The sequence below is a fragment of the Grammomys surdaster genome, unplaced genomic scaffold, assembly GCF_004785775.1.
Source record: "Grammomys surdaster isolate TR1022 unplaced genomic scaffold, NIH_TR_1.0 149, whole genome shotgun sequence".
Classification (NCBI taxonomy): domain Eukaryota; kingdom Metazoa; phylum Chordata; class Mammalia; order Rodentia; family Muridae; genus Grammomys; species Grammomys surdaster.
Genome location: NW_021604607.1, coordinates 9,450,220 through 9,477,906, shown reverse-complemented (window position 1 = coordinate 9,477,906; position 27,687 = coordinate 9,450,220). Strand labels below are relative to the sequence as shown.

The 27,687-nt window shown below is 41.7% G+C and overlaps 1 protein-coding gene across 1 annotated transcript in view; it reads right to left on the bottom strand.

Moving 5' to 3' along the window:
• The window catches only part of Thada (THADA armadillo repeat containing), a 288,692-nt gene extending 278,151 nt beyond the window's left edge, over positions 1–10,541 (bottom strand). Inside the window, exons 1-7 of the mRNA XM_028765113.1 lie at positions 10,414–10,541; positions 8,473–8,572; positions 7,208–7,302; positions 6,308–6,438; positions 3,442–3,590; positions 3,295–3,327; positions 3,020–3,068 (exon numbers count right to left, since the gene is read on the bottom strand). Of these exons, the coding sequence (XP_028620946.1) occupies positions 3,020–3,068; positions 3,295–3,327; positions 3,442–3,590; positions 6,308–6,438; positions 7,208–7,302; positions 8,473–8,548 (533 nt within the window). The 5' untranslated portion in view covers positions 8,549–8,572; positions 10,414–10,541. The remainder of the gene's footprint in view (positions 1–3,019; positions 3,069–3,294; positions 3,328–3,441; positions 3,591–6,307; positions 6,439–7,207; positions 7,303–8,472; positions 8,573–10,413) is intronic.
• Between the last annotated feature and the right edge of the window lie 17,146 nt (positions 10,542–27,687).

Below are 27,687 nucleotides of genomic sequence, written 5' to 3'. Positions count from 1 at the left end.
AGTTCCCCAAGACTCAGTTCTTAGTTCTCAGTTCTCTAATTCATACTTGACTCCAAACCCATGCTACCTCATAGGATCTCTATCTCTAAAAATACTGAGATCACGCTTGCCCCCCAGCCCCTCTATCCCATCTGTAAGGAAACCTTGTTCTGTCTTCAAAATAGATCTAGACTCACACCATGCCCATGGCAGTATCTGATCCGGACGATTCTCATGCCTCCTTTGGGTTACAATCACTTTCAACTGGTCTCCCATCCTTTAACCTTGTCCCTCTTGGGCTACTTTCAATAGGGGAGAACAGATACTATTAAAACTCAAGCTAGGGAAAAACAGTTTGTAACTGCCTCAAAACAAATAAAATAAGCAAAAGACCCAGCTATTACACTCTTAGGTATATAATTCTAGGAACTAAAAGCAGAGCCAAGTATGAGAGGCACACAGGAGCTAAAGTAGGAGAACTGCCACAAGTCTGAGACCGACCAGCATAAACGACAGTTGACTTTCAAGTCAGCTGAGGCAACAGAGTTAGAAGCTACTTCAAAAAACAAATAAATAAGGGAGAAAAAAAAGAAAAGAAATAAAACAGAAACTAAAACTTGTGTACACATCAATGTTTAAAGCTGCATTATACAGCAGCCAGAAGGTAGAAAAAGCCAAAACGTCAGCAGATGAATAGACAAGAGTGTGTCATATATATACAGTGTAGTTGGCTATAAAAAGGAATAAAATCCTGCTACATATTACTACATAAATAGGTCTTGAAAACATCCCAAGTGAAGGCAGCCTGACCTGAAAGGACAAGCAGGCTGAGCATGACGGTACAGAGCAGAGCATGACGGTATAAAGCATGATAATACAGAGCATGATGGTACAGAGCATGACAGTACAGAACATAACGGTACAGAGCATGATGATACAGAGCAGAGCATGACGGTATAAACCATGACAATACAGAGCATGACAATACAGAGTATGATGGTACAGAGCATGATGATACAGAGCATGACGGTACAGAGCAGAGCATGATGGTATAAACCATGACGGTACAGAGCATGTGACAACACAGAGCATGATGGTATAAAGTATGACGGCACAGAGCAGAGCACGACGGTATAGAGCATGACAGTAGAACATGATGGTGCAGAGCATGATGGCATACACCTGCAATCTCAGCACTCAGGAGGCTAAAGCAAGAAAATCATGAATTCAGTGCCCACCTGGACTATACAGTGAGACTGTATCTTAATGACCCAAATATATAAAATAATGAATATGAATATATGGATAAACATATAATGAATATTCATAAATTATATGATTTCATTTATATGAAGTATCAAAGATGAACAAATTCAAAGAGACAGAAAATAGGGTGGAAGTTACCAGGGTTTGTGTCATCTCAAGACAGTGAATTTTGGGGGGTGGGAGGGCATACATTGACTTAGAAGCACCTATAAAATAGCCAAGTCAAAATATCTAGGAACCAAGTGACTATTGAGTCTACTAAGGAAGAGGAGAGCTAACTGGATATCCCAAATATTATGTAGACAGTGGCTGACACCAAGAAGTAGATAACGTAAAGCAACAGGAACAAGATAAAGTGTAGGATTAGACTGAGGTCCATCAGATGAAGCAAGAATCTAAAAAGGAGAGAAAGGAGCAGAAAACCTCAGGTTAAAGTGGGCATACAGCTATTACTTCTACTCCACTACAGAACTTCTCTAAACCAGCCAGCAGTCAGGGTTTAAAAGACAAACAGGCATAAACAGATGCATAAGGAACATGGTCATAACATCAATATTTTAGAAGATGCAAAGCATATGAATGACTGGCAACAGACTTAACAGAAGAAGGAAAGATAAAAATCAAGTCAGAGAATAAACTGGAGGTAACCAGAGTTACAACTGCAAAACGCTTACAAACCATAGACCTTTAATGCTGGCTTGATGTGGAGATAAACAGGCGCAGACAATGGAAAGAATGAGGACTCTAAACCAACCTCTAAGCCAGCAGACAACTGATTCTCCTGTGGAGAAGGGTAAGCAATTGTCAATTCAAGTGCAGCCTGAGCTCTCCAGTAAGAAACAAACCTAACAATCCAGCAAGTGTCTGTCAGGAAAACAATGCACATAGATAAAGCAGCTATGCCATAATGCAGAAAGGAGAACTAGGTAAATGTGTGCACCAAAGGTGGTTATCAAAAGCCAAGGTCTCTCTCACAATTAGAATATTAAAGCAAAGATTGGATGATGCTGTTGCCACAGATCTAGAGCCTCCCGGGAGCCATCCACTAGACTAGGTTGGAAACCCTGCAGTCAACCCACCCAAGTGCACAGATCTGCATCAATTATTAATGACCTGTTCCTGAAAAGGAGTGCCCGCTCAGCCAAGGATCACTAGACTTCTAAGGAAAGTTTCTTGTCAGACAAACACAACAAATGGGGAAGGGGAGAACAAAAACTCAGAAAAACAACAGACTATGTAAAACTAAGAAAACTTTTAAAAAAAGAAGATAACTATTATACTATTATTAATGTCTTCAGAGAGATAACAGGAAATTTTACTCATAAAATATCTCACAATCAAAGGTAGGAGACATGACTTTTCTCTTTCTCATTTATTCTCATAATAATGTATTGATCTTTAAAAATGAATTATCATTTGAACACAGTGGTACATACCTGTAATCCAGCACCTAAGAGGCTGTGGCAGGAATATTACAAGTTTGAGGCTAGCCTGGTTTACATAGTGAGATCTTATCTTAAAAAAAAATCAACTAAAATTTAGAATATATATATATACATATTCTAAATTTCATATAAATCTATATGTATAAATTTATATATAAAATATATTATATGTAAATATATATAAACTTATATATATTCAAAACATTAAATAATCAATCCAAATGTGGGAAACAGCACATTCTGAAACCTTCAAGAAAGCTTCCTTTGTACAAACAATTCCAAATATGCACACAGATACGTGCACAAGCATGCAAACATGCAGCACTTGCCTGTTTTCTTCCAGGATTTCAATTAAACTCTTCTGCAGAAAACGAAGCACTGAAACAGAGAGATGACAATGACAACCTGAGAATCAGCTTTGGTGCGGGAACATTTTAAACCATCTACCACAAATGATGTCATGGAGAAGCAGAAACTTCAGGAGCCTGGTCTACTTTAGCTATGTGGAGTACTCTAGTATTGCCAAGAAATTTAAAGGAGTCAGTTCTAAAATGACTCAGAGAAACTGTTACTCCCCAGAGCAAAAGAAAATATCAAGACTTACCATCTTTAAGTAGATAAACAACACTTGCTCTACCTGCAGGTGAAAAAATAACAATGCTAAGGAGTTTTTGCCAAAATGAACATTTAAAAACAGTAATGTAATCACAGATGTTACCTAGGAAAAGGCACTGAGGAAGTGCTGGCTTACCCAGGTTAAAGTTCTCCATGCAGGAAGATATGTTATCGATTACTTTTCTATAAGAATATAAGTCAGCAGTATCTAATTCTTCTTGAAGACGAAGAATAAAACTGTATGTAGCCTGAGTTACAAAAGACTCAGGTAGGCCATTGAGTGAGCTGCATAAAAGAACCAAAGGATGCAAAACCTTACATCACTGGGTTAAGTGTGGAGGGTGAGAACCATACAAATGTTAAATACTGAACCACACCTGCAAAATACAGTCACAAAATTTCACAATTATTGTGACCTCACATGGTTAATATGACCTCACACAGTTATTATGACTTCAGCTCTTATACCCTCACATGGTTAATATGACCTCACACAGTTATTATGACTTCAGTTCTTACACCCTCACATGGTTATTATGACCTCAGTTATTATAACCTCACAGTATAACCTCACAGTTATTATAACCTCAGTTATTATGACCTCACATAGTATGACCTCACAGTTATGACCTCACAGTTATTATGACCTCACATACTTACTATGACCTCACACAGTTATTATGACCTCACATTTATTTTGACCTCACACCACCACCAGTGAAATTCCCTGGCCTACCACTTCTCACCTGTTTCCCTGGCTCCATTTTGCTATTTCTGACCCCCAGGCTGTTCTCAATGCAGTAGCCAAAGCAACAGTACTAAAGCACCATGCAGTCACCATTAGAATGGCTTTACCACATGGTACAGGCTTTTCTATCTTCCCCTTAGAATGTAAGATTCAAAAAGAAAAATTAAACCTGTTTTATTCATTTAATCCCAGTTCCTAGCAATGTGCTTAAAGCACAGTTAAATGTTCAGCAAGAATTTTCTTAATATAAAAACTAAACTAATGTCAAATTTAGTCCAATTAAATTAAAACAAAGAAGCATTTTGTATTTGAAAAGTTCACTGTTTTTCCAGAAGAAATAAATCTAAAAGCTGGAATGTTCTGAAAAAGAAAACTCAGTAGAAAAGTAACTCATGAAAGAGTGGGATTGGTTCAAAACATATACACAAGTCTAAAATAGTCAAACCCACGTTTATATAAAATACATAATGGCAACACATATTGCAAAGATGAAGAGAACTACATGAGCCAGCAGTCTGGGATACAGAGGTCCTATGTCAAACAGAAAACTAAACTGAATCCCTATCTTACCGAATACTCAAAACCAATTCTAGATAGATTTTTAAACTGAGCAAAATAAGTAAGACAAACAAACAATCTAGAATTAAAGGAAGCATAAGAAAACAAGGTACAAAGTTTAGAAATCTATGTAATGAGAAGTATCAGTAGAGTCACAGTCTTTAATTTCCATACAGGCAACATATCATGTACAAGGTGGAAAAATAAGAGAATGCATTTGGCACAATGAAAATACAAGTAATAATTTAAAAGATAATCAAACTCCACACCTTATAAAATGTTCACCCGTGAGTTGGGGATGGGGTGCAGTGGGAGCGATCCTAACATACAGGACCCCCCAGGGAAAAACCCCGTACCAAGAAAAGGTCAACACTAATCATCTAGGGAAAGTAAGGGATAATAAAATAGTATTTCTCACCTTTAGATTTTAAAATTATAAAGACTAGTATCATCCAGTGCCGGAGAGACACAAAGAAATTACCTGTGTCACCCACAGATGTGGAAGTACAATAAACAGCATAGGAAAAGTAGATAACAACATCTACAAAATAGGCCTTGTGGTCAAGAAATCCCACTCTAGAAATACTGACAAATGATTACACAAACTTTGTATATGATAAAGAATATCACTATAGCATTGCCAGAATAATAAAATCTAAACACCAGATATTCATCGGTGACAAGGACATTAAATGAACCGAATTCTATGTATAATGATACACATGTAGATACAGCCAAAAGGTGGAGCATGTACACGGACATAAATGCAGGCACAAGACTCACACACAAAATAAAAACAGGTGAATATTTTTTTAAAGAGGGCTCTCCTGATATGGAAATTCCTCCCTGTTTGTCTGTCTGTTTCCTGAGGGGAGCACATGGGTACCACAGCATCCATATGGAAATAAGGTAACTTACAGAAGTTGTTTCTCTCTTTCTATCCGTAGGTTCCAGACATCTAACTCAGGCCATCAGACTTGACAGGAAGTACCCAGATCCATACAGCCATCTAACTAACCCTCCAAAATATACTTTAGTAAAAAAAAAAATATATGAACTGCAGAGTATTATGTAGAATATAATCATGTTTATATAAATATTTTAAAACTAAACGTAGTACACACATGGTAAACTCAAAGAAAAGGATTTAAAAACCAAAAACCAAAACTACAGTGGTAACCCTTTCCTAAAGAGAGTGAAACAAAGCAGAAATAGTAGATTCCAGCCTTACTTGCTTTGTATACTTCTATATTACTTAAATATTTTATATCACATATATAATCCTGTTAGAATATATGGGAACAGAGAAAAAGAGCAAGATGATAAACTTAAATACCCATATAAAAGAACTGTAGCCCACTGAATAAATGCACAGCTTTTTTTTTTTTAAATCCTATAACCTAAGGTTTTTGCTTTCTAAAGCCCCTCAGACAGACAGTATAGATGAACATGTAGCAATAGACAGACACATAGACACACAGTATAGATGAAATGTGTGGCAATACACTTTGGCTTAATTTTACCAAAACAGTGTATGGACTTTACTTGCTTTTTCTTTTCCTTTCTTCTTTTAAGCACTGAGAATGGAACCCAAGGCCTTCTACCTTCTAGGTAGGTATTCACACTACCATCAAGTGTGTCCCCAGTCCTGGCTATTTTTTGTAGCATTCGACTTATCTCCCTTCTTTTTCTTTACCTTGCCAAAACTTTCTTCAAGGGGTTCTTCAGAGTCAAGAAAAAATAAATGCCTGCTAAAATATCCAAACAACTTTGAATAGTAGGATCGCATATGTTGTTTTTATCAACATTTTCCAGGAAAGGCACAATCTATAATTTAAAAAAAAAAAAAGTAAGGTTTTTTTCTAATGTCAAATAGATCAAACTTACATGATTACAAATATTCTTTTAAGTCATTTGTCTTTTCTTTGAAGAGAAGGATAATAATAACCTTGAACTTTCAATTCTCCTACTTCTCCATCCTGAGTTGAGACTACAGGCATGTCTCACTATGTCTGATTTATGTGGTGCTAAGGATCAAACCCAGGGCCTTATACATGCAAGCACTCTGCCAACTAGGCTACATACCCATTCTGATTCCAAGATTTACAAACCTCTAACATAAACACCTCCCTCTTTACTTCCCAGACCACTTCCACTGAGAGTCACGTGCCTAATGGATGGCAGCACTGAAAATCTATAGCAGTAATATTTAACTAGTTTCAAAATAGGTATCCATGTATGGAAAAATCTAAATGCTGAAAGACAAGTAAGAACAATCTATACTTTAAATTAATTTCCAAATGTGTTTGCTAAAAAGCTATAAGGTTCAAAATTAATATAATGTTTTAAAAAATATCTTCACAAAAATTTCACACAGTTATCTCCTATTTACAGTCGCATGTCTGTAGAAGCAAGTTACTGTTTCTACTGGTGCTCTGAATAAAAGGACATTATACAATGAACAGAAAAAGAAAGACTACCATTTAGTGACAAATTAGCATTAAGTAACTGCAACCAAAACTGTCAGTTAATTTTTAAAATCTATACTAGCATGATAATATTCAAAAAACACCCTTGAACAAAATCTCAGTTTTACCTGTTTAAGGGAGTGGATTTGTAACACTCCATCTCTGAGCTGTACACAATGTAACAGCAAAGAAGCTAGATTTTTCCCTTCGGCATCAGCAAAAGCTAAGGAACACAAACAAAAATTTCAATAATGTAACTACATAGGGATTATAGTACCTTTCTTATACATTCTGCAAAATTGAGAAGGATAGAAATCATCAGCAGCAAGATGGGTGAGGAAGTAAGGCACTTGCCACCAAGCCTGACATTGAGTTTGACACACACACACACACACACACACCACACTCTGCCCCAGAACCCAAACAGTGGAGCAGAGAGCCAACTCCCAAAAGCTGTCTTCTGAGCTCTCCCCTGTGTCTGGGCAAGCACATGCCCACATGTACACACTGTCCTAGTCTGCATTCGATTGCTGTGAAACACCATGACCAAAAAAGACTGAGAAGGACAGAGTTTATTTAATCTCACAAGTCCCAAGTCACAGTCCACACATCACTAAAGGGAAGTCAGGACAGAAACTCAAGGCAGGGACCTGGAGACAGGAACCGAAGCAAAGACCATGGAAGCAACACTGCTTACTGGTTGCTCCATATGGTTTACTCCGTTTGGTTTTATTATGCAATGCTGGACCACCTATCCACTGTGGCACTGCCCACAACAAGCTGGGCCCTCTCACATCATTAATCAAGAAAATTCCCTCCTACCACACATATACACACAGACTTGCCCACAGACAAATTTGATGGAAGAATTGTCTCAACCAAGGTTCCTTCGTCCCAAATGACTCTAACTCCTGTCAAACTGACAAAAAAATTTGCCAGCACACACATATAAATAATAATAAAATAAAAATAGATCAAGGGCCTCTGATGCTGAAAGCACTTGCTGTTCTTGCAGAGAACCTAGGTTCAGCTCCTACATGGCAGCTCACTACACTCCATAACTACAGTTCCTGAGGATCTGATGCCCTCTTACGACCTCTGTGAGCTCGAGATGTGCACATACAGGGAGTATCTACATACATAATCTAAAGAAAATTATTTTTTAAAAAAAAGATAGATACAAACCAAAATAGCAAGTAGAACTCAGTCTAAAGACAAAAAAAAAAAATTCAACAAAACTAGTTTTTATCCAAAACTATATACAAAAAAAATACATGGAAAAATTAAACAAAAAGAATTAACACTATATTCTATAGGTTCCAGAGATTCAAACACTCTGCTTGTAAACCTGCAAATTTGTTCACTGGACAAATAAAATTTAAAAGTCACATACATCTCAAAGTTTCCAGATCCTGATGACAGATAGTCAGTACAGCAAACTGCATTTCTCTTTTCTTCTTCACACCCATCCTAAACAGGATGGACAGCAGATTCTGTAAGGAAGAAGAACTTAAGGCAGTGGTCCAGTGGAGGGTTTCTCCTGCAACACAGTGACATTAGGGCCACATAACTCTTGCTGAGGATGTTGTGCTGTGCACTATGGGTGCTTAGAGCCTCCCCAGCCTGCACCCCATTAGATGCCAGGAATATCTTACTGCCAGCAAATTAAGATGACCAATAGATGTCTCCCAACAATGCCACTACTGGAGGGCACAACTGCCCCAGGCTGAGTGAGAATCATCACTGAGCTAAGGAGGTCAGGTTTGCAAAACAAAACCTGTGGACTTTTTATTTGCTTGTTTGTTTGTTTAGGATTTTTACTACTGTTGCTTGGAATGGGATCTCACTCTGTTGTCCTTAAATTAGGTGCTGCTTTGAAGGAGAGATTTCTTTTGTCTCATTGAAGTATTGGAGAAATTCAACAAAAGCTTTGAGACAGATTCCAGCTTAAGTCAAAAGAAGACCTCTGTGGTCGAATGAGGCATGGGCTACCTTCAGACCTCCTAGGCAGAAAATGACTCAAAATATCTCACTTAAACTTCCGACATAGCTTCCTAACTGCCCCCACTTGCCTCTGAAGAATCCATTCTTGTCAGTCATCAAAGCAATCTTTTAAAAACACTAACAAAGTCTAACCATGCACTTGCTTAAAAACTTCCCAAAGGTTTCCCCTTGCACTAAATATAATTTATTAATTACTATATCCAAATGTGGGTGTTTGGCCTGAAAACAATTTGGCCCCAGCTTCCTCTGCCATTTATTTCAGATGAATCTGTTTTGCCATCTTAAGACCTAAGACTTCCAGATCTGACAAACAATGCTCTGCCCCATACATATGACAAGGTTTATTTTCTATTATCTGGGGTTTTGATTTAATACCACCCAAGAGCTTTCTGTAACATTACCTAAAATGTCATCATTCTGATTCATATACTACTGTGTTATTTCTTTCACAGTATGTATTACGACCTAAAGTTACACTAACTTACACACCTGTATATTGCCTGTTTTTCTTAGCAGTAAACTCCGTAAAGATTGCAATGAATTAACTGAACGGTTGTGTTCAGTATTTTAGTTCTCAACTCCTTAACCATTCAGGCACGCAGTAAATGCTCTATGAAAATTTGGTGAATTCTTAATTAACATTTGCTAGAGATATTATGGGAGGCTACCTGCTACCTAAAAGGACAGGCTACAGCGAAGTGACAGACTGCTCCAGAAACTAAGTAATTTATAGTTCATTTGGACAGCAGGTCAATACAGTAATGGCAAATGAGCAGTCAACCAAAAAAGAATGAACACAGCTAGACAGAGACAACAAGGGAAGGACTTGAAGTTCTGGGTTAAATTTAGGGAAATAATTTCCCAATCGAGCAGCCAGCGTACAAAGTACTGAGGAAGGAAACTGAGGGGACACTTCTGATTTTAAATGGCAAGTTAGCAGCAGTTAATTTGTTCCCGGAGTCCTAGGGACTACACAAAAATAGACTCGGTGTTTCTGCGCGTTCGAGGGATAAACCTGTGTCCTGGTGAACTGGGCCGAAAATCCCCCAGTCCAGCCTGATGTCTCTGCCCGTAGGGTAACACTTGCTGCTTCCCTCCCATCTACATCTTTCCAACTCCCACGTGGAGTTCGAACTGACAGAAAGACAGAGGAAAACGTGGTTAAAGGGCTGTCTCCATGGAGACCTCAGCGCCCGAAGCTACAGCCTGGCAACGCTGAAGGGCCACGGGTGGCACCCTCGGGGTGGCCTGCACGCTGCCCCGGCCGCGCTGTGGAGAGTAAGTCCCACGCGCCAGCGCGCCTGACAGACAGCACGCCCGCGAGCCAAACCTCGTGCCCGGGGACGTCTGCAAAGTGTCGCCGCCTCTGGACGAATCCCGGAAGCCCGTCAAGTGTACGGCGTCCCTGCAGCTTGTAACGTGGTGCGCAATCCACAACCGGTCCCGGCAAAGGGAGCCAGGTCGGATATCTGACAAGAAAATATCGCGAGAGTTGCCGAGTGAGCTCCTCCAATCAGAAGTAGGGACGTGCCGTAACGTCATCAAAGAGGGCGGTTGCGAAGGGATTTGGATAAACCGCGACTTCGCAATTCTTGATTAGCGGTACTGTGATGGGAGTGGTGGGAACTGCGCACCTCTCGCTTCCTTCTGGCTGGCAGGGCTGCAGCCTCCACACCTCTAGGCGTCAGGCCGACATGTCTGTCTCGACCCAGACTTTCTACACTCACTGTGCCCAACGCAGAGACAGGCAAAAACTGCCCTCGAGGACGATTGGGCCAGCTGAAGCCGCCAGCGACGACCTGAACTCCACTGTCCGAGCCTTGAAAGCAGCCTTAAAGGCTGTATCTTTTTCACAATTCACAAACTGCCTTGCAGTCCAGTGCTTTAAAAATGAGTAAGAACTGGAGACCTATCACCTCAGTAAGGAGCTGGGGACAAGGGACAAGATCACAGAACAGACAAGATTCTGAAAAGGCCAAGATACTGGCCCGGGCTCTGAGATGCATAGATGGGGAAAACAATGAAAAAATTAAGTTCATCGCTGAATGGCTTTAAGCCTAAAATTCTTTTCTTAATTTTATAGTACTGTGCTTTGTATTTCTTTGTAGTTCTGCCACATGTATCACTAAACAATAACTTGGTTGATTTTGTGTATATTATTCACATCTTTTAGCATTGCTTTTCAGGTCACCCACCTAAAACTGGGTGATGATAATTCTTTGACTCACTGTTGCCATAATATGCCATTCTCTACTGTGCTGCATTTGTGCTGGTATATAGGGACATTTGCTCTGGAGGAGTCCAGAAGGTGGGGGGTCGTGGGGCCGGGCATGCAGGTTTTAAGGAGGATGAACAGCAGGGAAGCCTGTGAATTGGAGCAGCCTGGGAGGTTAGGTTAGAGGAGGAAGTGAAAAGGCCAGGATACTAGTCTGTGCTTGGAAATGCCTAACTAGGACCTATGGGAAGGGACCAGAAGAGTTTGGAGGGTAGCATAGGTACATATCAACAGGAAGCAGATGTCTTATTTGTCAGAAGCAGGGCAAATAGGAGAAAGGCTCTTCCTGGCAGGCAGAAACCATTTCTCAAGTTCCTGAGGAATGCTGAAAATGTCAGTCAGCAATTCTACAGTGCAGCATGAGCTGAACCAAGACTGTCATTTTGGACTAAGTCAGTGGGCCTGCCCTTTTGGGGTCCCGAATAGTAGCAAACTACTGATAGTCTAGGGGCCCTGAAATGATACAGTCTAGGGGTTTGGGTTGGGTTAATTTTCTCTGCCAGCTAAAGAATTAAAAAGCAGGAAAAAATCTGGAGCACAACAGGTAGCAGAAAAGAAATCTCAAACAATAAACAATCACCAATTGAAGACAATCCCTACTCTCTGATTAAAAAATAAGTATGGGAATTCCTGAGGGTGGTTGGATACTGCTGGCCGTGGATAATGAGATTTACTGAGACAGTCAAGCCCCTCTATGCCAGCACACAAAGAGCCCAGCCCTTGGAATGGACTGAGACTGAACAGAGGGCCTTCAAAACCATGAAAGAGGCCCTGGTGTCTGCCCAAGCCCTGGCCCTCCTAGACATTACTAAACCATTCACTTGTACATGAACAGTGCCAGAGGCATTGTCTCGGGGCTCCTCATACAAACACTGGCAGCCTGGAAAAGTCTGGTGGTGAATCTGTACAAGAAGCTTGAGCTGGTCGCAGCTGGATGGTCAGTAGTTATGAGGGTCATTTCTGCCACCTTGCTGGTAATAAAAAAAAAAAAAAAAGCTGATGCATTAACTTTAGCACACAAACTGGCAGTCCCACATTCTGTTGAGACCCTCTTGGAGCTGGAGGATTGCTCAGCAGTTAAGAGCACTAACTGTTCTTACAAAGGTCCTGAGTTCAATTCCCAGCAACCACATGGTGGCTCACAATCATCTGTAATGGGGTCTGATGCCCTCTTCTGGTGTGTTTGAGGATAGCTACAGTGTACTCATATACAAGAAAGGAAGAAAGAGAAAAAGAAAGGAAGGAAGGAAGGAAGGAAGGAAGGAAGGAAGGAAGGAAGGAAGGAAAGAAGGAAGGAAGGAAGGAAGAAAGAAAGAGAAAGAAAGAAAGAGGAAGGAAGAAAGAAAGAAGACACTCTTGAAGGAAGCACCCAAGAGATGGATGTCTAACACCCAGGTGATCCAATACCAAGCCCTGCTTTGGATCAACCCTGCATTGGTTACACAAGACATCAGCCCTCAACTCTTCCAGTCTCCTGCCAAATGACAACTGCTCGGATCCTGCATGACTGTCTTGAGGTGACTGACCTGATCCAGTCTATCAAACCTGATCTGACTGGTGTACCATTGGCAACACTGGATGAGGCATTGTTCACAGATGGGAGCAGTTTCATCCAAGATAGAATATACAGGGGCAAAAGTGGTGACCTAAGATAGGACTGACTATCTGGGCACAATCTTTAAGCAGGGAGACCTTCATCTCAATGAGCTGAACTTTAGCTTCGCCTCAAGTGCACCACTGGGGAAGACAAAACTATCACTATATACACTGACAGCACATGTACTTTCGCCAAGGCCCATGTGATAGCTCTATATAGAGAAAGAGGATTGCTAACCTCAGCAGGAAGTAAATCAAAAATAGAAAAGAAATCTTAGCCCTATTGGAAGCCATCTGGTTACCCAAGAAGGTGGCCATTGTCCCCAGAGGCAACAGAGTGGCTTACTTGGCTGCCCCAAGAAGGAGCCTTAAAACCAGTAGGGATTTCAAGTCTTGATATCCCTGCCTGCATCCCACTTCCTGGACCACCTGGCGTGGGCGAGACAAGAACTGGCTACCCAGCATAAACAAGGATGGTGCATGGTGCAGGACAGACTGAGAAGACAAATGGCTTGGATCTCCACCAAGCCACCCACCTAAAGACCACAAAACTGGTGAACTTCTCAGACCCAGGTATTATGTTCCAAACTGGGAAGCCTGATTGAAGACACCGCTTTTAGATATGCCACCTGAGCTCAGGTAAATCCCAAAGGGGGAAGGAAGGTCCAACAAGAGATCCAGGCTTGAGGAAGTGGGCCCGGGGAGCACTGGAAATTTGACTTTCCTGAGATTGGGCCTACTGGTTTGGGAATAATTATTTGCTGCCATTTGTAGACACCTTCTCAGGATGGGTGGAGGCCAACACCACCCAAACAGACTGGTCCAATTGTTACTAAAAAAAAAAAACTTCTAGATTTGGACTGCTCCTAGCTTTGGAGTCTGTCAATGGCCTGGCCTTCCATGTCTCAAAAGTGTCTCAAAATCTTACAAAGGTATCAAATATTAATTGGAAATTACAGTGTGTATAGCCCACAGAGCTCATGTCAGGTAGAAAAGATGAATAGAACTCTTAAGGAGACTGACCAAGTTGATCCTGGAAAACTGACAAAACATTAGACCAACTTCCTCCCTATCCCCTGGGCAGGACCTGATGTGCTCTTTACTGGGAGGGGCTTCTTCCTTTTGAAGTTATGTTTGGGAGACACCTCCCAACCTCTCCAAACTCTGAGAGACTCCCCAAGCAGAAATGTTTGACCGATCACCCCTCTATCCAGTCCTTGAAGGTTTTATAGGAAGCTTGCAGAGCCATTGACTGAACTGTGAAGGAGTCCTGCCTCCTGCTTCCAAATCCACCTAGCAGTTCCAGCCAGGAGACTTGGTTTGGGTAAAGAGTTTCCCTGACTCAACCTTGGAACCTGTCCAGAAGGAATCCAATCCAGTTGTATTAGTTAGGGTTTTACTGCTTTGGACAGTAAAACCATGACCAATGCAAGTTTTATAAAGGACAACATTCAGTTGAGGCTAGCTTTATATGTTCAGAGGTTCAGTCCATTATCATCAAGGTGGGAGCATGGCAGTGTCCAGGTAGGCATGGTGCTGGCAGAGCTGAGAGTTCTGTATGTTCGTGAAGACTGCTAAGAAAATACTGACTTCCAGGCAGCTAGGATGAGAGTCTTAAAGCCCACACCCACAGTGACACATCTATTCCAACAAGGCCACACCTCCAATTAATGACACTCCCTGGGCCAAGCATATACAAACCATGACACTAGTCATCCTCACCACCCTAACTGCTATCACAGTAGCTGGTGTTGTCGCTTGAAAAAAGGTCACTGGGAATGATGACAGATGGACCATCACTTCAACCTCAAACCTATTAAAGATAAGACTGACCAAAGCTTACTAACCCAGGATACACAATCCCTGTTAGCCTAAAACCAGGATGTGGAACTCAGAAAACCTGGATGATAAACTGTTATCTGTTGGGTAGACCTCTGCTCTCCTGTGTCCCTTCCAGGGTAGAACAATATGAGTCTAGGGAATGGGGAGGAAGTCAGTAAATCAGGTTGTGGAGAAGACTGGCTAGAAAAAGGGGGTCAGGGAGTACAGTGTTTATGCCAAGGACATACAGTACCTCTGCCAAGGACAAGGTACCTACACCATGTCCTCCAATCACTTGGCTTGCTTGTACTAACTGGATCCTCCTCCAACTCACTGGAAAGTCATACTTCATTTCAGGTATATGTTATCCCCCCAGGTACATGACTATAATGGAGAAGAGGAGACAACTCATATTGGCCTTGACAAAATGTTAACAAAAGACAGATGGGTCCCAATCTGGTCCTGATGCTAGAAGGGGCAGGAATCATCAGTGAAACTACCATAGGCACCCAAGCCATAAGTGTTGGGGAACCAAAACTTTAAGGAACTGGGGTTCCAGATAGATTTAGACATAGATCATTTGGGGAATTCTGTTTCTAGGCTGGAGAGCCAAGTTGACTTCTTTACCGAGGTAGTCCTACAGAACTGAAGGAGGCTGGACCCTCTTTTTATAAAACAGGACCTTGCATAGCCTTAGGAGAAACTTGCTGTTTATATGCCAATCAATCAGGAATAATTAGAGAAAGCTGCCATGGTCAAAGAAAACCTCAAAGGGGGAAAAAAGGAGACATAAATCAGGTAAATTAGTATCAGTCTCTTGTTTACTTGGTCTCCATGGCTGACCACTTTACTATGAGCATTAGCCACACTATTGCTTCTTAGTCTGACAGGGCTAAAAGTTGAACCCCACATTCCCAACTGCATGGCCAACTACATCACAGAGAATAAACTCAGTTAAGCTACTGGTCCTTAGGACTGACTATGCCCTCTGGAACATAAGTCAATCATTTGACTCATTCCCATAGAACCAATGGGTCATGTGACAGGGCAAGACAGTGCAGAGAATTACCAAACTCTATCCTAGGAACCCAAGGTCAAGATGCCCCAACTAACGTAGCTTCTGCTAAACTGCTTATTTGTGCAAAGACCCCTGAAACTGCTGAGCAAGATGCCAGCACATGGTTTTCACCTTTTGGCTGTAGACACCTGAATGTAGTGCCAGCTGGCTAGAAAAAGACTTCCAATATACTGTAAAATGTGTCTAAGTGGGCTGCCTGAAACATACATGTATAACTGAAACAAAAATTTTCCTGAAATATTAATCAGGAGCTCTCTGAGACTTTTTTCTTAATTCTGATAAACATAATTTTTATAATTTTACTTCGTAGTATAAAGGATTGAACCTAGAGCCTCCTGCATTCCAAGCAAGTACTCTTCCACTGAGCTACATCCGCAGACCCTATGCCTTATATTTAGAAACAGTGTCTCATAGGATGTCTAGGTAACTTGTTGTCTTCCTCAAGTCTTCCAAACAGCTGCAATTGCAGGTCTGTACCACCAGTTTTGGCAAATGTGTATTTTAATGTAGTAGTTTAAATATATCACAGCACTTAAAAGGTGGAAGCAGAAGGACCAGGAGTTCAGGGTCAGCCTCAGCCTCATAAAGAGTTCAAGGCTCTCCTGGATTATGCAAGCCCCTTTTATGATTAATGCTGATGGTCAGCTTGACAGGACTTAGAATCAACTAAAAGACAAGGGCATTCCTATAGTAAAGGATTGTCTAGATTAGGTTAGCCTCTTGGCAGGGTGTTGGGATTGTCTAGATTAGGCTAATGAATGGAGTGGCCTCCCTTAGTGTGGGTAACACTATTCTGTGGTTCAGGGAAAAGTGAGCTGCTAGCACTCGTTGCTATTTGCTTCCTGACAACAGAGTCAGTTATGACCAGCTTCACCAAACTCACCGCTGTCTCTTCCCCACAGCGATGAACTGTGAGCGAAAAGAAACCTGTCTCGGGGTGTTTTATTATAGCAACAAGACAGGTAACTAATACAAACCTTGTCTCAAAAAAACCTTTTTGTTTGTTTGTTTGTTTGTTTGTTTGTTTGTTTTTTGAGATAGAGTTTCTCTGTATAGCCCTGGATGTCCTGGAACTCACTCTGTAGACCAGGCTGGCCTCAACTCAGAAATCTGCCTCCTCTGCCTCAAAAGTGCCGGGATTAAAGGCATGCAACACCACTGCCTAGCTCAAAAAAAAAAGCTGTTTAAGGGCTGAGCATGGGGATTCATGCTTTTAATCCTAGCACTCGTGAGATAGAGGCAAGTGAATTTCTCTGAGTTCAAAGCCAGCCTGGTCTACATAGTGGGTTCTACGACAGACAGGGCAATGTAGACAGACACTATAATCAATCAATCAAACAAACAAACAAACTATAAGGCCCAAAAAGTATTTAAGTATGTGTCAGTATGTATTGCTTCCAACCCACTATAATGAGTATATATCTTTCAATAGATCCCACCCATTTTATTTCTTACTAAATTACTTGAAACTATGAAACATTTTGATCCTTCTGCCAACACAATGGGAGGTACTGTTGTAGGAAAAAAAATAAATGGAACTGAGCTAAGATTGTGGTAGAGATTTGTTGCTGTTTTGAATAGACTGGACAAATAGGAATCACTGAGAAAAAAATTTACAAGAGAAAAGACCCCAGGGCAGGGAACGCATTGCATGCAGAGAGAGCAGGCAGTACCAGAGGCCTAGGGCAGGCACTTGCCTGTTGGAAGACCAGCAAGGAACTTTGCTGCCTGGAGCCAAGAGCACAGAATTAAGTTCTAGGAAATGAAATTAAGGAGTTCATATTATGTAAAGCCTTCAGATCATTGAGAGAACTTGGACTTTTTGTGTTAAATGAACTGGGGAGTCATTCTGGACAGAAAAGTAATGAGATCTAATTTACATTTTAGATGAATCACTGGAACTACCTGGTTTGGAAGAGGCCTTAGTAAATGCAAGAAAACCAGTAGAGAGGCTTTCTATGAACAAAGGAGTTCTAGCCTATGAACTAGGAAGACAAAATATTAGTGGTTCAACCTACTAGAGAGTGGGAAGAACAGACAGATGCCAAACAAAATTTAGTACTGCTAAAGGAGCTTTTCAAAGGATAGGATGGGGTGGGGTGGGAGTGGGGTAATGAGCTTAAAAAAACATTCTAAGGTTTCTGGCCTGAGCTATGAAAAGGTATTGAGTCTCTAGAGAGATAGGGGCAGAAGTTTGCTTGGAGCAGGTTTAAATAAAACTAGGAAAAGAAGAGGAACTGTCCAGACAAATCAGAGGTGAAATGTGCACATTGGACCAACTGTAGATTAAGAACATTTTGGAAGCAGGAAAAACAGGTCTGCAATGAACTCCTGTAGACTTTTTATTGTCCCCTAAACAATGCAGTATGACAACTATTAGCATAGCATTCATACTGGATCGGATAGGATATGTAATCTACAGGCGATTCAGACTGCATGGAAGAATGGACTCTGGCTATATTGAGATGCTGCCATTCTAGATACAGAGCACTTGAACATCCTCAGATTTTGACATTGTTTTGCAGGAGTCCTGAAATGAATGCCTTATAAATAGAGGAGTGACTCCCAGAGGAAGTGGGGTCCAAAAAAATGTTGGTTTTAAAGGTTGAAATCATAACTCATGTGGGGAAAATAGTCTTGTTTTGATGGGCACAAAGCTGCTTTTATAAGGTGTGACTGATTTAAAGTATTTGAATTTTTCAAAACATGGTAGCATGGATCTGAGCCATAAGCTTTTGTTTTTAGTTTTTATTTTTAAAAGAACTGAGACCAGAGAGATGGCTCAGTGGGCAAATGCGCTTGCTGCTAAGTCTAGTAACCTATATCGGTCTCACATGGTGAAAGCAGAGAACCAACTCCCAGAATCTATTCTCTTCTACATATGTTCTTGTGCATATGTGCACACAATAATAAAAAGTTAATAAAAAGGTAACTATTGTATTTCTAAAACTCTATTCCAGGAGAACTTTAAAGGATTTTACGAGTATTTATAATATTAAATAAAACCATGTATATCTAGATTACTTTTATGATTTTTATCCATTTCTACAGTGCCACTTAAGTTTGTTTTCATCTAAACTTTAATATGTAATACATGAGAATTGCTTCAAGTCTGAGGCTGGCCTGGTTTTACACAGTAAGTTCTTCTGGGCTATACAGAGCTACATAGCAAGACTCTGTCTCAATAGGAGGACAAAGAAGGGGAGGAAGGAGGAGCAGGAGAAGGAGGAGGAGAAAGAATGATGAAGAAGAAGAGGGGGAGGAGCAGAAGAAGGAGGAGAAAGAGGAAGAGAAGGAGGAGGAGGAGGAGCAAGAGGAGCAGGAGGAGAAGACAACGATGACCTGGGGGTTGCTTGAGGCCCTAGATTCCATCTTAGAAAATAAATTCCCTTTAGTTAGATAAAGGAGGATTTTTGTTGTTCTTTTTTAAAATAGTAGAATATTTCAGATACAATTAATTTTTGCATGCATAAGTCCATTTGAATAATGAAATTCAGCCTTTATAGACAAGAAAAGATTTTAATTGCCAGCACAATTGCTACCAGTAAAGCCGACTTTGAGAACCAGGACAACTGGCCAGCAAAGTTTCGTACAAATAATTATTTTCTTTACAGAAAGCATAATAAATCTTCTCAGTTTTGTAAATGTGACTTTTATTTCCTCAGACGAAGTGATGAGAGCCATACCCAAGCTATGCAAACACAGCTTGAGTCAAGCCCAGTGTTTCCTTCTCTGTTCTAACCATCCCTAGGCCTAGGCCTGGAAGCCTCTGTACAATCTAAACTTCCAAGCTGACTGATTCAGTCTGGCTTTTCTCAGTTTCTGACTGAATTGCTTCCCCTGGCCTCATAATAACTTTGGGAGTATGTTCTAATCTTCTGGCTCCTTTTCATTCTCTGGCTAGTTCTGTCTTGACCTGTGTCTAGCATTTTCTCTTTGCAACCTGTTTCTGTAAAACTGTCCCATTAAAACTGCCATACACACACCACACCACACTTTTTCTCTCTCGCTGCTCTTAAGTAGCCTCTCTTTTCTGTGCTAACGTGAGTTGGACATATCCTGTCTCTGACTCATTTTGTCGAATCTTTCTCCAGTTCATCACTTGGTCTGTCCTTCAGTTAGATGTCACTTTCGAATATGGCTGCTTCCTTCTACAAACTAGCTTTACCTTCATTGTTAGGGATTAAAGGTGTCTGCATTCTGGCAGTTCATATCTTTGGATATGATCCCTTGCCAGAACAACCATGTTGCTAGATTAAAGTGACAGTAACAGTGTCCAACGTGAAAGATCTCCTCAACACTCCTGAAGGTACTAACTACTATAAACTTCTCTCACTTGGGGAAAAGGCTCAAAATCACTTCTTGAATTAAACTCAAGGAAATATCCCTCTCCTTTTGTTGTTGTTGAGTTATTTCCTCAGAGCACTGTCACTTTGTTAATATATAGGATTTAGTTCTGCACGTTCATTAGGCCTCCTGCAAAGTTAGGAGTTTCCCAATACAGAGACCATCTTTAAGTCCCTGATGACTGAGCTGTGCCAACCATAACTAGCTTCATAAACATTATGCTGAAATAAAACAAGGCCAGCAAGTTCCCTCCAGTTTTAGTTCACAGAGATGCCTGCCTTCTTCACCACTGTGTGGCAGCAAAGCACAGAATTCTTGCCCTTTTAGTTAGATGTCAGCCAGCCTATGCAAGTTGAAGACACTGGTAGTTGTGAGAATTCCTTTCCTGACAAGATTAAACAACATCTGTTCCCTTCTCATAAGGTCCCAATGAAAAACGAAAGTCCCATTCCACCCAAGTTCAGCTTGGTGTGCTGGTTGTTGTTGTTTATCAACTTGACACAGGCCTAAGACATATCCAGGAAGAGGGAATCTTGGGAAAATACTTCCATAAGATGAGCCTGTGGGAAAGTCTGTAAGGCATTCTCTTCATTAATGATTGGTGTGGAAGACACCATCCCTGGGCAGGTGGTCTTGGATGGTACAAGAAAGGCCAAACAAACCAGGAGGAACAAACTACCTTGACATCCCTGTCTGTCACTGAAGGAAGTTGGGGCAGGAACTGAGGCAGAAGCCATAGAGAAGTGTGGGCTTCCTTCATTGATGGACTGTAATGTGAAAGTTCAGTCAAAATAAACTCCTTCTTTCTGGGGTCGCTTTTGGGTCATGGTGTTTGATCGCAGCAGTAGAATTCCTTAGAAGTGCAGGTGACCCCGAAGCTGTCACATTGGAAAGTCTTCATCCAGCATGGTTGATGGCTTTTCCATGGCTGCGTTGACACAACCCCTTTCAGGTGACTTCCCCTAACCAACATGCTGTAGTCTCTCCTAAGGCCCACAGTTAGGGCAGAGTTGCATGCACATGACTGGGAGGAGCAACTGGACTCTGAGGTGAGGATCCAGTGACCTGCCCTCCTCCTCCTCCTCTATGAGGGAATGTCAGCAGTCAACAGGCCAGACTGTGATGGACTCTTCTAAGCAGATACAGCAAATTATGCTATAGACAGCACCTACTTTACTTGGAGGCCCTCATTCCACAACACTGGGTTTAGGAAAATGAAATTATGTATGGCCTCACTGTCAGTGCTGTGTAGCTCTGTGTTGTGTGAATAAAAGATTCGTTTCTAGAGATAGGTTTCACTGTGCAGCCCAGTCTGGCCTAAAACTCTGGATCCTCCTCCTGCCTTCCATATGTTGAGATTATAGGCAGCTTATAATAACATGTTTTAATGTGAAATACAGCTTTGACACCATAAAGTGTATAAAACAAATACTTATTTAAAAAAAGACTTTTGTTTATTTACCTCCCACTCAAAAGTATGCAAGAGTAACTTGTCAACTCAGTTTAAATAGCAAGTGAATTGCCTGGCCTGATGGCACATTCCTTTAGTCCCCACACTTGGTGGGTAGAGGCAAGCAGATCTCTGAGTTCAAGGCCAGCCTGGTCTTGAGCAAGTTCTGGGACCACCAAAAGTGCACAGAAAAACCCTCTTGCAAAGAAAAGAGAAGAAAAGAAAAAAAGGAAAGAAATAGAAACAATATATGTATTATGAATAATCACTATAAAATAAAATTCATAAAAATTGCTTTTTAAAGTCATGAGCATAGTTATTTAGACTTTTTACTTAAGCAAATATTTAAGCCTCATAAGAAAACAGTAATAAGTAAAATAGAAATAATATAGCCTGAAATTATTAGAACATGAAATTTTATGTATAAGCCACTTACAAGTTCATAATATATGCATGCTGTGAATAAGATTTGAAAAGTACTATATGGGGAACAGTAGTTGATCAGACTGGTAACATCTTTAGTTAATTATTTTTCTTCTTAAGCTTTAGTTTTGTAATACTGGTTTAAAGAATATATCTTTGTTCTTTTCTAAAACGAACAAGACAAACAAAACACCCCACAGGGTTTCATGTAGCTCAGGCTGGCCCTAAAGTCACTGTGTAACTGAGGATGGTCTTGAATTCCTGCTCTTCCTGTCCCTGCCTCCTAAATGCTAGAATTTACCCATGTGCCACCATGCCTTCCTGAATGAACTTACCTTTTAAGACCTTTTTCAGGGGCCAGAGAGACAGCTTATTGGTTAAGAGTGCTTGCTCTCGCAGAGAACCAGAGTTTCCTCCCCTCACCCACATCAGGCAGCTCTGTAACCCACAAGATACACTGTGACCTCCTCTGACCTCCTGTGGCACTCTTGTACACTCAGCATACAAATGTGCACATGCATACACATGCACTAAGAAATAGGAATGATAATTTTTAAAAATTATGTACATTTTTTGTTTGTTAAGATCTCACCCCAGTTGGCCTAGAACTCGCTATGTAGACTAGGCCTCAAACTACCCAGGTACTGGGATTAAAGAAGTGCACCACTGCTTGCCAGCAAGTCTTGTTCATCTGTAATTGCTAACTGTATCATCTCGAGTTAACAACAGCAAAAAAATTAAGTCTTTTTTTTTACATTGTGTTATTGTCATTTTAAAGATAGGAATGGGTTATGAAACCATGTCCAGATTTAAAATGCATTGCCTTGAACCAGTGGGAAACATGGACTATCCATATGCAATCACAAGTCTCAGTCCTTCCTACAGAAGAGACTGGTACATACAGCTCCATTCGTGGGAGAGAGTTGTGCAAGATTCCTGAGTGCACTCAAACCCAGATTAACAGCACAGTGACTAATAAGAACAGACAGTAAGGCACAGCAATCTTTACCATCCAGCAGGGCTGAGGAAAGAGCCCACAAAACAGCTGTCTGGGGGCATTTGTAGAAAATGCGTGTGAGTGTTTGCCTGCACATGTCAGTGTACCACATGTGTGCCTGGTGCCCATGGGAGGAGAGAAGAGGCATCAGGTCCCCTAGAAATGGAGCTGTGGACACTTGAACCACAATGTGGTCCTCTGGGAAAGTGCCCAATGCTCCTAACTGCCGAGCCATCTCTCTGGCTCCTAAATGAGGCATTTTTAGGCATCAGCTAACATAGTTAATTAACACTTTTGATGTTTTAAGGCAAAATTCAATCCACCTCGTAGGACGTGGGGAGAGGCGGAAGCCTGAGTGTGTGGAGTTCTAAGTGAATGTGTATTGTTGACACGAGCCAGCCATGTGAAGGACCATAGCCCCAGAGCCACGGGAAGATGGAAATCTCCGCCCCCTACACACACACACACACACACACACACACGCATGATGAGGCTCAGAGGACCGGCAAAGCCTGCCTTTGGTGGTGTATAGATGTTGATAGTACGCACAGATAGTACACATATCTCCACCATAGCTTTCTCTTCCTGGATGTTTATGGCCTGAAGACTGCACCCCTCTAGAGACTGTCCCTACCCAGAATGGCTAAAACTGCCTCCATGTTCAGTTGTTTGCATTAACCCCAGCTCCCCGTTCAGCTGTATAGAATAAATATGCTGAGGTTCTTGGAGAAGCCTCAGCACCCAAGAACAGAGAGCCCAGGTCAGCCAGTCCCAGTTTGCATTTGTGTGCCTGTCCTTTCTTCACCACCTTGTCAGCCTCGGCAGTCCCATCCCTGGAGCTGTACTGGGCATGGAAGACTGTCCTGGAAGGAAGTTTGCAAAGTAGGACCATTTTACTTTAAATTCAAATATTTTACAAAAATCCTGTCTTTCTGAGCAACTGAGTGCTGTACTGAGTGGCTCCTGACACTGTCCCTGTGGCAATATTAAGTTAATGTTGTCAAATTAATTTCAAAGCTCACACTGACATCTGCCCACTTTGGCTGGATTTGGCTTGGACTGAATGGGACTCTGCATGCCAAAACAAACAGGACTTTGAGCCAGGGGATCCCAGGGAAAGATGGAGCTGACAGAGAGTGACAATAACAACTGGGCACTCATTGGGCCCCATCCTACCCACTAGACTTGTCATCTTAGTCCTCGTACAGATCTCTTGGCCATTTACCATTCCATTTTACAAATCAGAAAAAGATTTGCCTAGGTATGATTGAATAATTTAAAAGAATACCCTAGCACACTTGTAGGGCCAGTACTAGGGGGGTAGAGGCACATGGCTTTCTGGGGTTCACTGGCCAGAATTCCAGGCTAATAAGAGACCTTGTCTCAAAACACAAGGTGGATGGTGCTGGGGGAGGGAGGGAAGAATATCCAAGGTTGTTCTTTGGTTTCCACACACATATGCACATGCACACACATACATGCACACATACACACACACAAAACACCTTAGCATGAAATTTAGTACTGAGTGTGCAAATTCTGCAAAGCCATGGACAGTGGCTGACATATTTGGGAGTAAAACAGAAAGGTTAGGAAGGAATTCAAGACCATACTCAAGTAGAGTGAGTTCAAGGTAACCAGAGCTATATGGGACCCCATCTCCAGTAAGTAAACAAGACAATAAAATAAGTGCAATGGGCTGGTAAGACAGCTGGGTGTGTACACGATGGCTGGGTAGGTACAGGGCAGCTGGGTCGGCATGTCATGGCTCGGTAGATCTTGTCAACCTGAGTAAAATCTCTAGGACCCACATGGTAGAAGGAAAGAATTGACTTCTGAAAGTTGTTCTCTAACTTATACACACACACACACGCACACGCACATGCACATGCACACACACACACCCCTTTGTTGGCATATTGGTGGGAGAATTAAATGAGATTGTACGTGAAAAACCCTCCCACAGTTTCTGAAACACAGTAGTCTCATTCTCCTTTGACCCTAGGCTAAATAGTATAACCCTAAAGGTCATCATACGGTAATCCCAAAACCTAGGACTGTCGTATCCAATGCTGTTAAAGAATAAAAGTCAGGGTGGGCTGGAGGGTTGGCTCAGTGCTGAAGAGCCCTTGTTGAAAAGGACTGGGGTTTGCTTTCCAGCACCCATATGGAGGATCAGCACCCACCACCTCCTTGGTCACCAGTCACACATATGGTACACAGACATACATGCAGGCAAAATACTCATACATATAAAATAGTAAGAATAAATCAAAAATATTAAAAATATAAAAATATAAAAATAAACAAGAAAAGGAAACTCCCTGCATCCTATGCTACTTTGATAATTAAGACCTATTTCATGCTTTGGCTTACCAGAACAATGAATGCATGTTGTTCTAAGCCATTAACAGGGTGGTATTTGCTACAGCATCAGTACACTACTCATACATTCAAGTTTAAAAACTCTAGGGTGAGAGCATGCCAACAGACTTCCCACTCCATTTGCCTCAGTTCTCAAGTGAGACTGACTCCCAGTTCTCACCTGGCTGTCCGCCCTCAGCCCACTTCCCTGCCTCACATACTCCATGTGGAACGAGACACAACTCGAGCAATACTGCACAGAGCAAGTACACTGGCTTTGCTGAGGCTAGCCCCTACCCTTGGCCAGCCATGGGTGTGGGAATAGGGGCATTCAGACAGTGTAGTCTGAAAAGCTCATTCAAGTGCAGTTAACAATCCATCACCTCACAGCACGCACAAGCAAAAAGGAACCAAGATGAGGATTCCTGGGAGAAATAAAATGTGCTGTGTGATCCAGCATGGAGGGGACCTTTGTGATGTTCTGAGAGTAGCCACAAACTTGGAAGGGGCTCACAGAGGAGGAATCAGTGCTGGGCCCTGGGTCTGCCTTAGGCTGAAGAATATATTATTGGGACCTTCTTAGAGACTCCTGGGAGACTCAGAGAGACACTCAGAGAGACTCAGAGAGCCCCAGCCATGTGCTGAGAGGGAGTACAGCCAAGCACCTCATTGCAGACCCACAAAGCCCTGGAATTCTCATCTGGTTGACAGATGAAGATACAGGTTAAAGGTGTGCAAGGATCCTGATGCTCGGGCAAGGGCTCTTGCTAGTGTATTCCATACGCTTCTCTTTTTCTAAATACAAACACGGCTGTTTGTAGCACCCACACTTCCCCATGAAGCGAAGCAAAGGCGTAATTACAAGGGCTTGGGAATTAATGGTACTAAATGGGTAATTTGGGTTTCATGTTAAATCCCGGAATGGATGACCTAAGGTCAGAAAGATTGGCTTTCCAAGTGTCACCTCTGCCATCTGGTGGTCAAATGACAATATAACCACAACAACCAGGCATTGATACTGTCATAATGTAAGCCATCCATGACCTTGGGGTCAGGTGAATGGATTGAGTGTGAGATCTGACTTGTAAGGCCTGAGATGACAAAATAAAATGTTAAATATACAAATAAAGGTTAAATGTTTTCCACAGTATTTCAGCTCTGTGTGAGAACCGTGGAAGAGCCCATCTATTCATTTCTTCAGCAAATATTTATTAAACACTGTCTAAGTTGGTTTCCCTGGAAACAGACCTCAGGCAGAAACATGCATGAGAGAGGGTGGATAGAGACTACTCTTGAGAGCAACCCTTGTAAAGGTTTGAGAGAAAAAGAGCTGGCTGGAAAGAGTTGAACCGAGACGAACTTGCAACAGAGGCCTGGGCCAATCCTGCTGTGAGCTGTGGAGCCTTGATGTTTCTGGATCCAGTAGCCATTAGACTAGTCCTGAGCTACTGCCTGAAGGGGAAGGAGCTCCTTGATCCTAGCAGTAGAGCCGCACTGCAACATCCACTGTGGACATCTATGCTCGTCAGAACCCTAACCTTAACCCTAACCAGGTCTAGAGATTCAGAGTAGGATGATAAAATATCTCTTCCTCTAAAGGTATCCAGAAGCACAGAGAACAGAAAGAAATACACAGGGTTTTTAAAAAATAAAATAAAAACAAACAAAAAACAAAGATGGTCAGAAAGTGTATTCCATGAGACTTAGTAACAAAGAAAAATCTTTGCTTTTCAATGCAACTGTACAGAATCTTGAGCATAGGTAGGGGAACCTGAGCGCCTCTCTGCTTATATAAACAGTGAAGAAAAGACCCTCCCAGAAATACCCCTACAGAGGTTTAATCAAAACACTGGCGCTTGGCTCCCATGTTCATCTGTAAAAGAGCCTGGCTCCCTTGTTTCCTTTGGCTGTACCCAGGCAGACATGATGGAGCATTGCCTGTATCCTAGAGCTCCAGGTTGTGCACTGTTGGAAAGGAAGGCTGCCAGCAGGCAGGTGTTTTCCTGAGGAAAGGCTGTGCTGATGAATTGTTTTCACCGTAGGTAGTGCTTTGGTAACTCTAGGCAGGCTGGCTCCTCGCATCTGTGTAAGTGGATCCTGAGAAGTTTGCAGCTCTCTGCTCCGAACTACTTGGCGTTTCCTGACTTGACTGATGGTCTCAGCCATTCCTTCATCTACTTCTCTTTGTTCTTCCTCTTCTGCAATGATGTAAACTTTAATTCATCTCAAAGAAAAGCAATTCTCTCAAGGAAA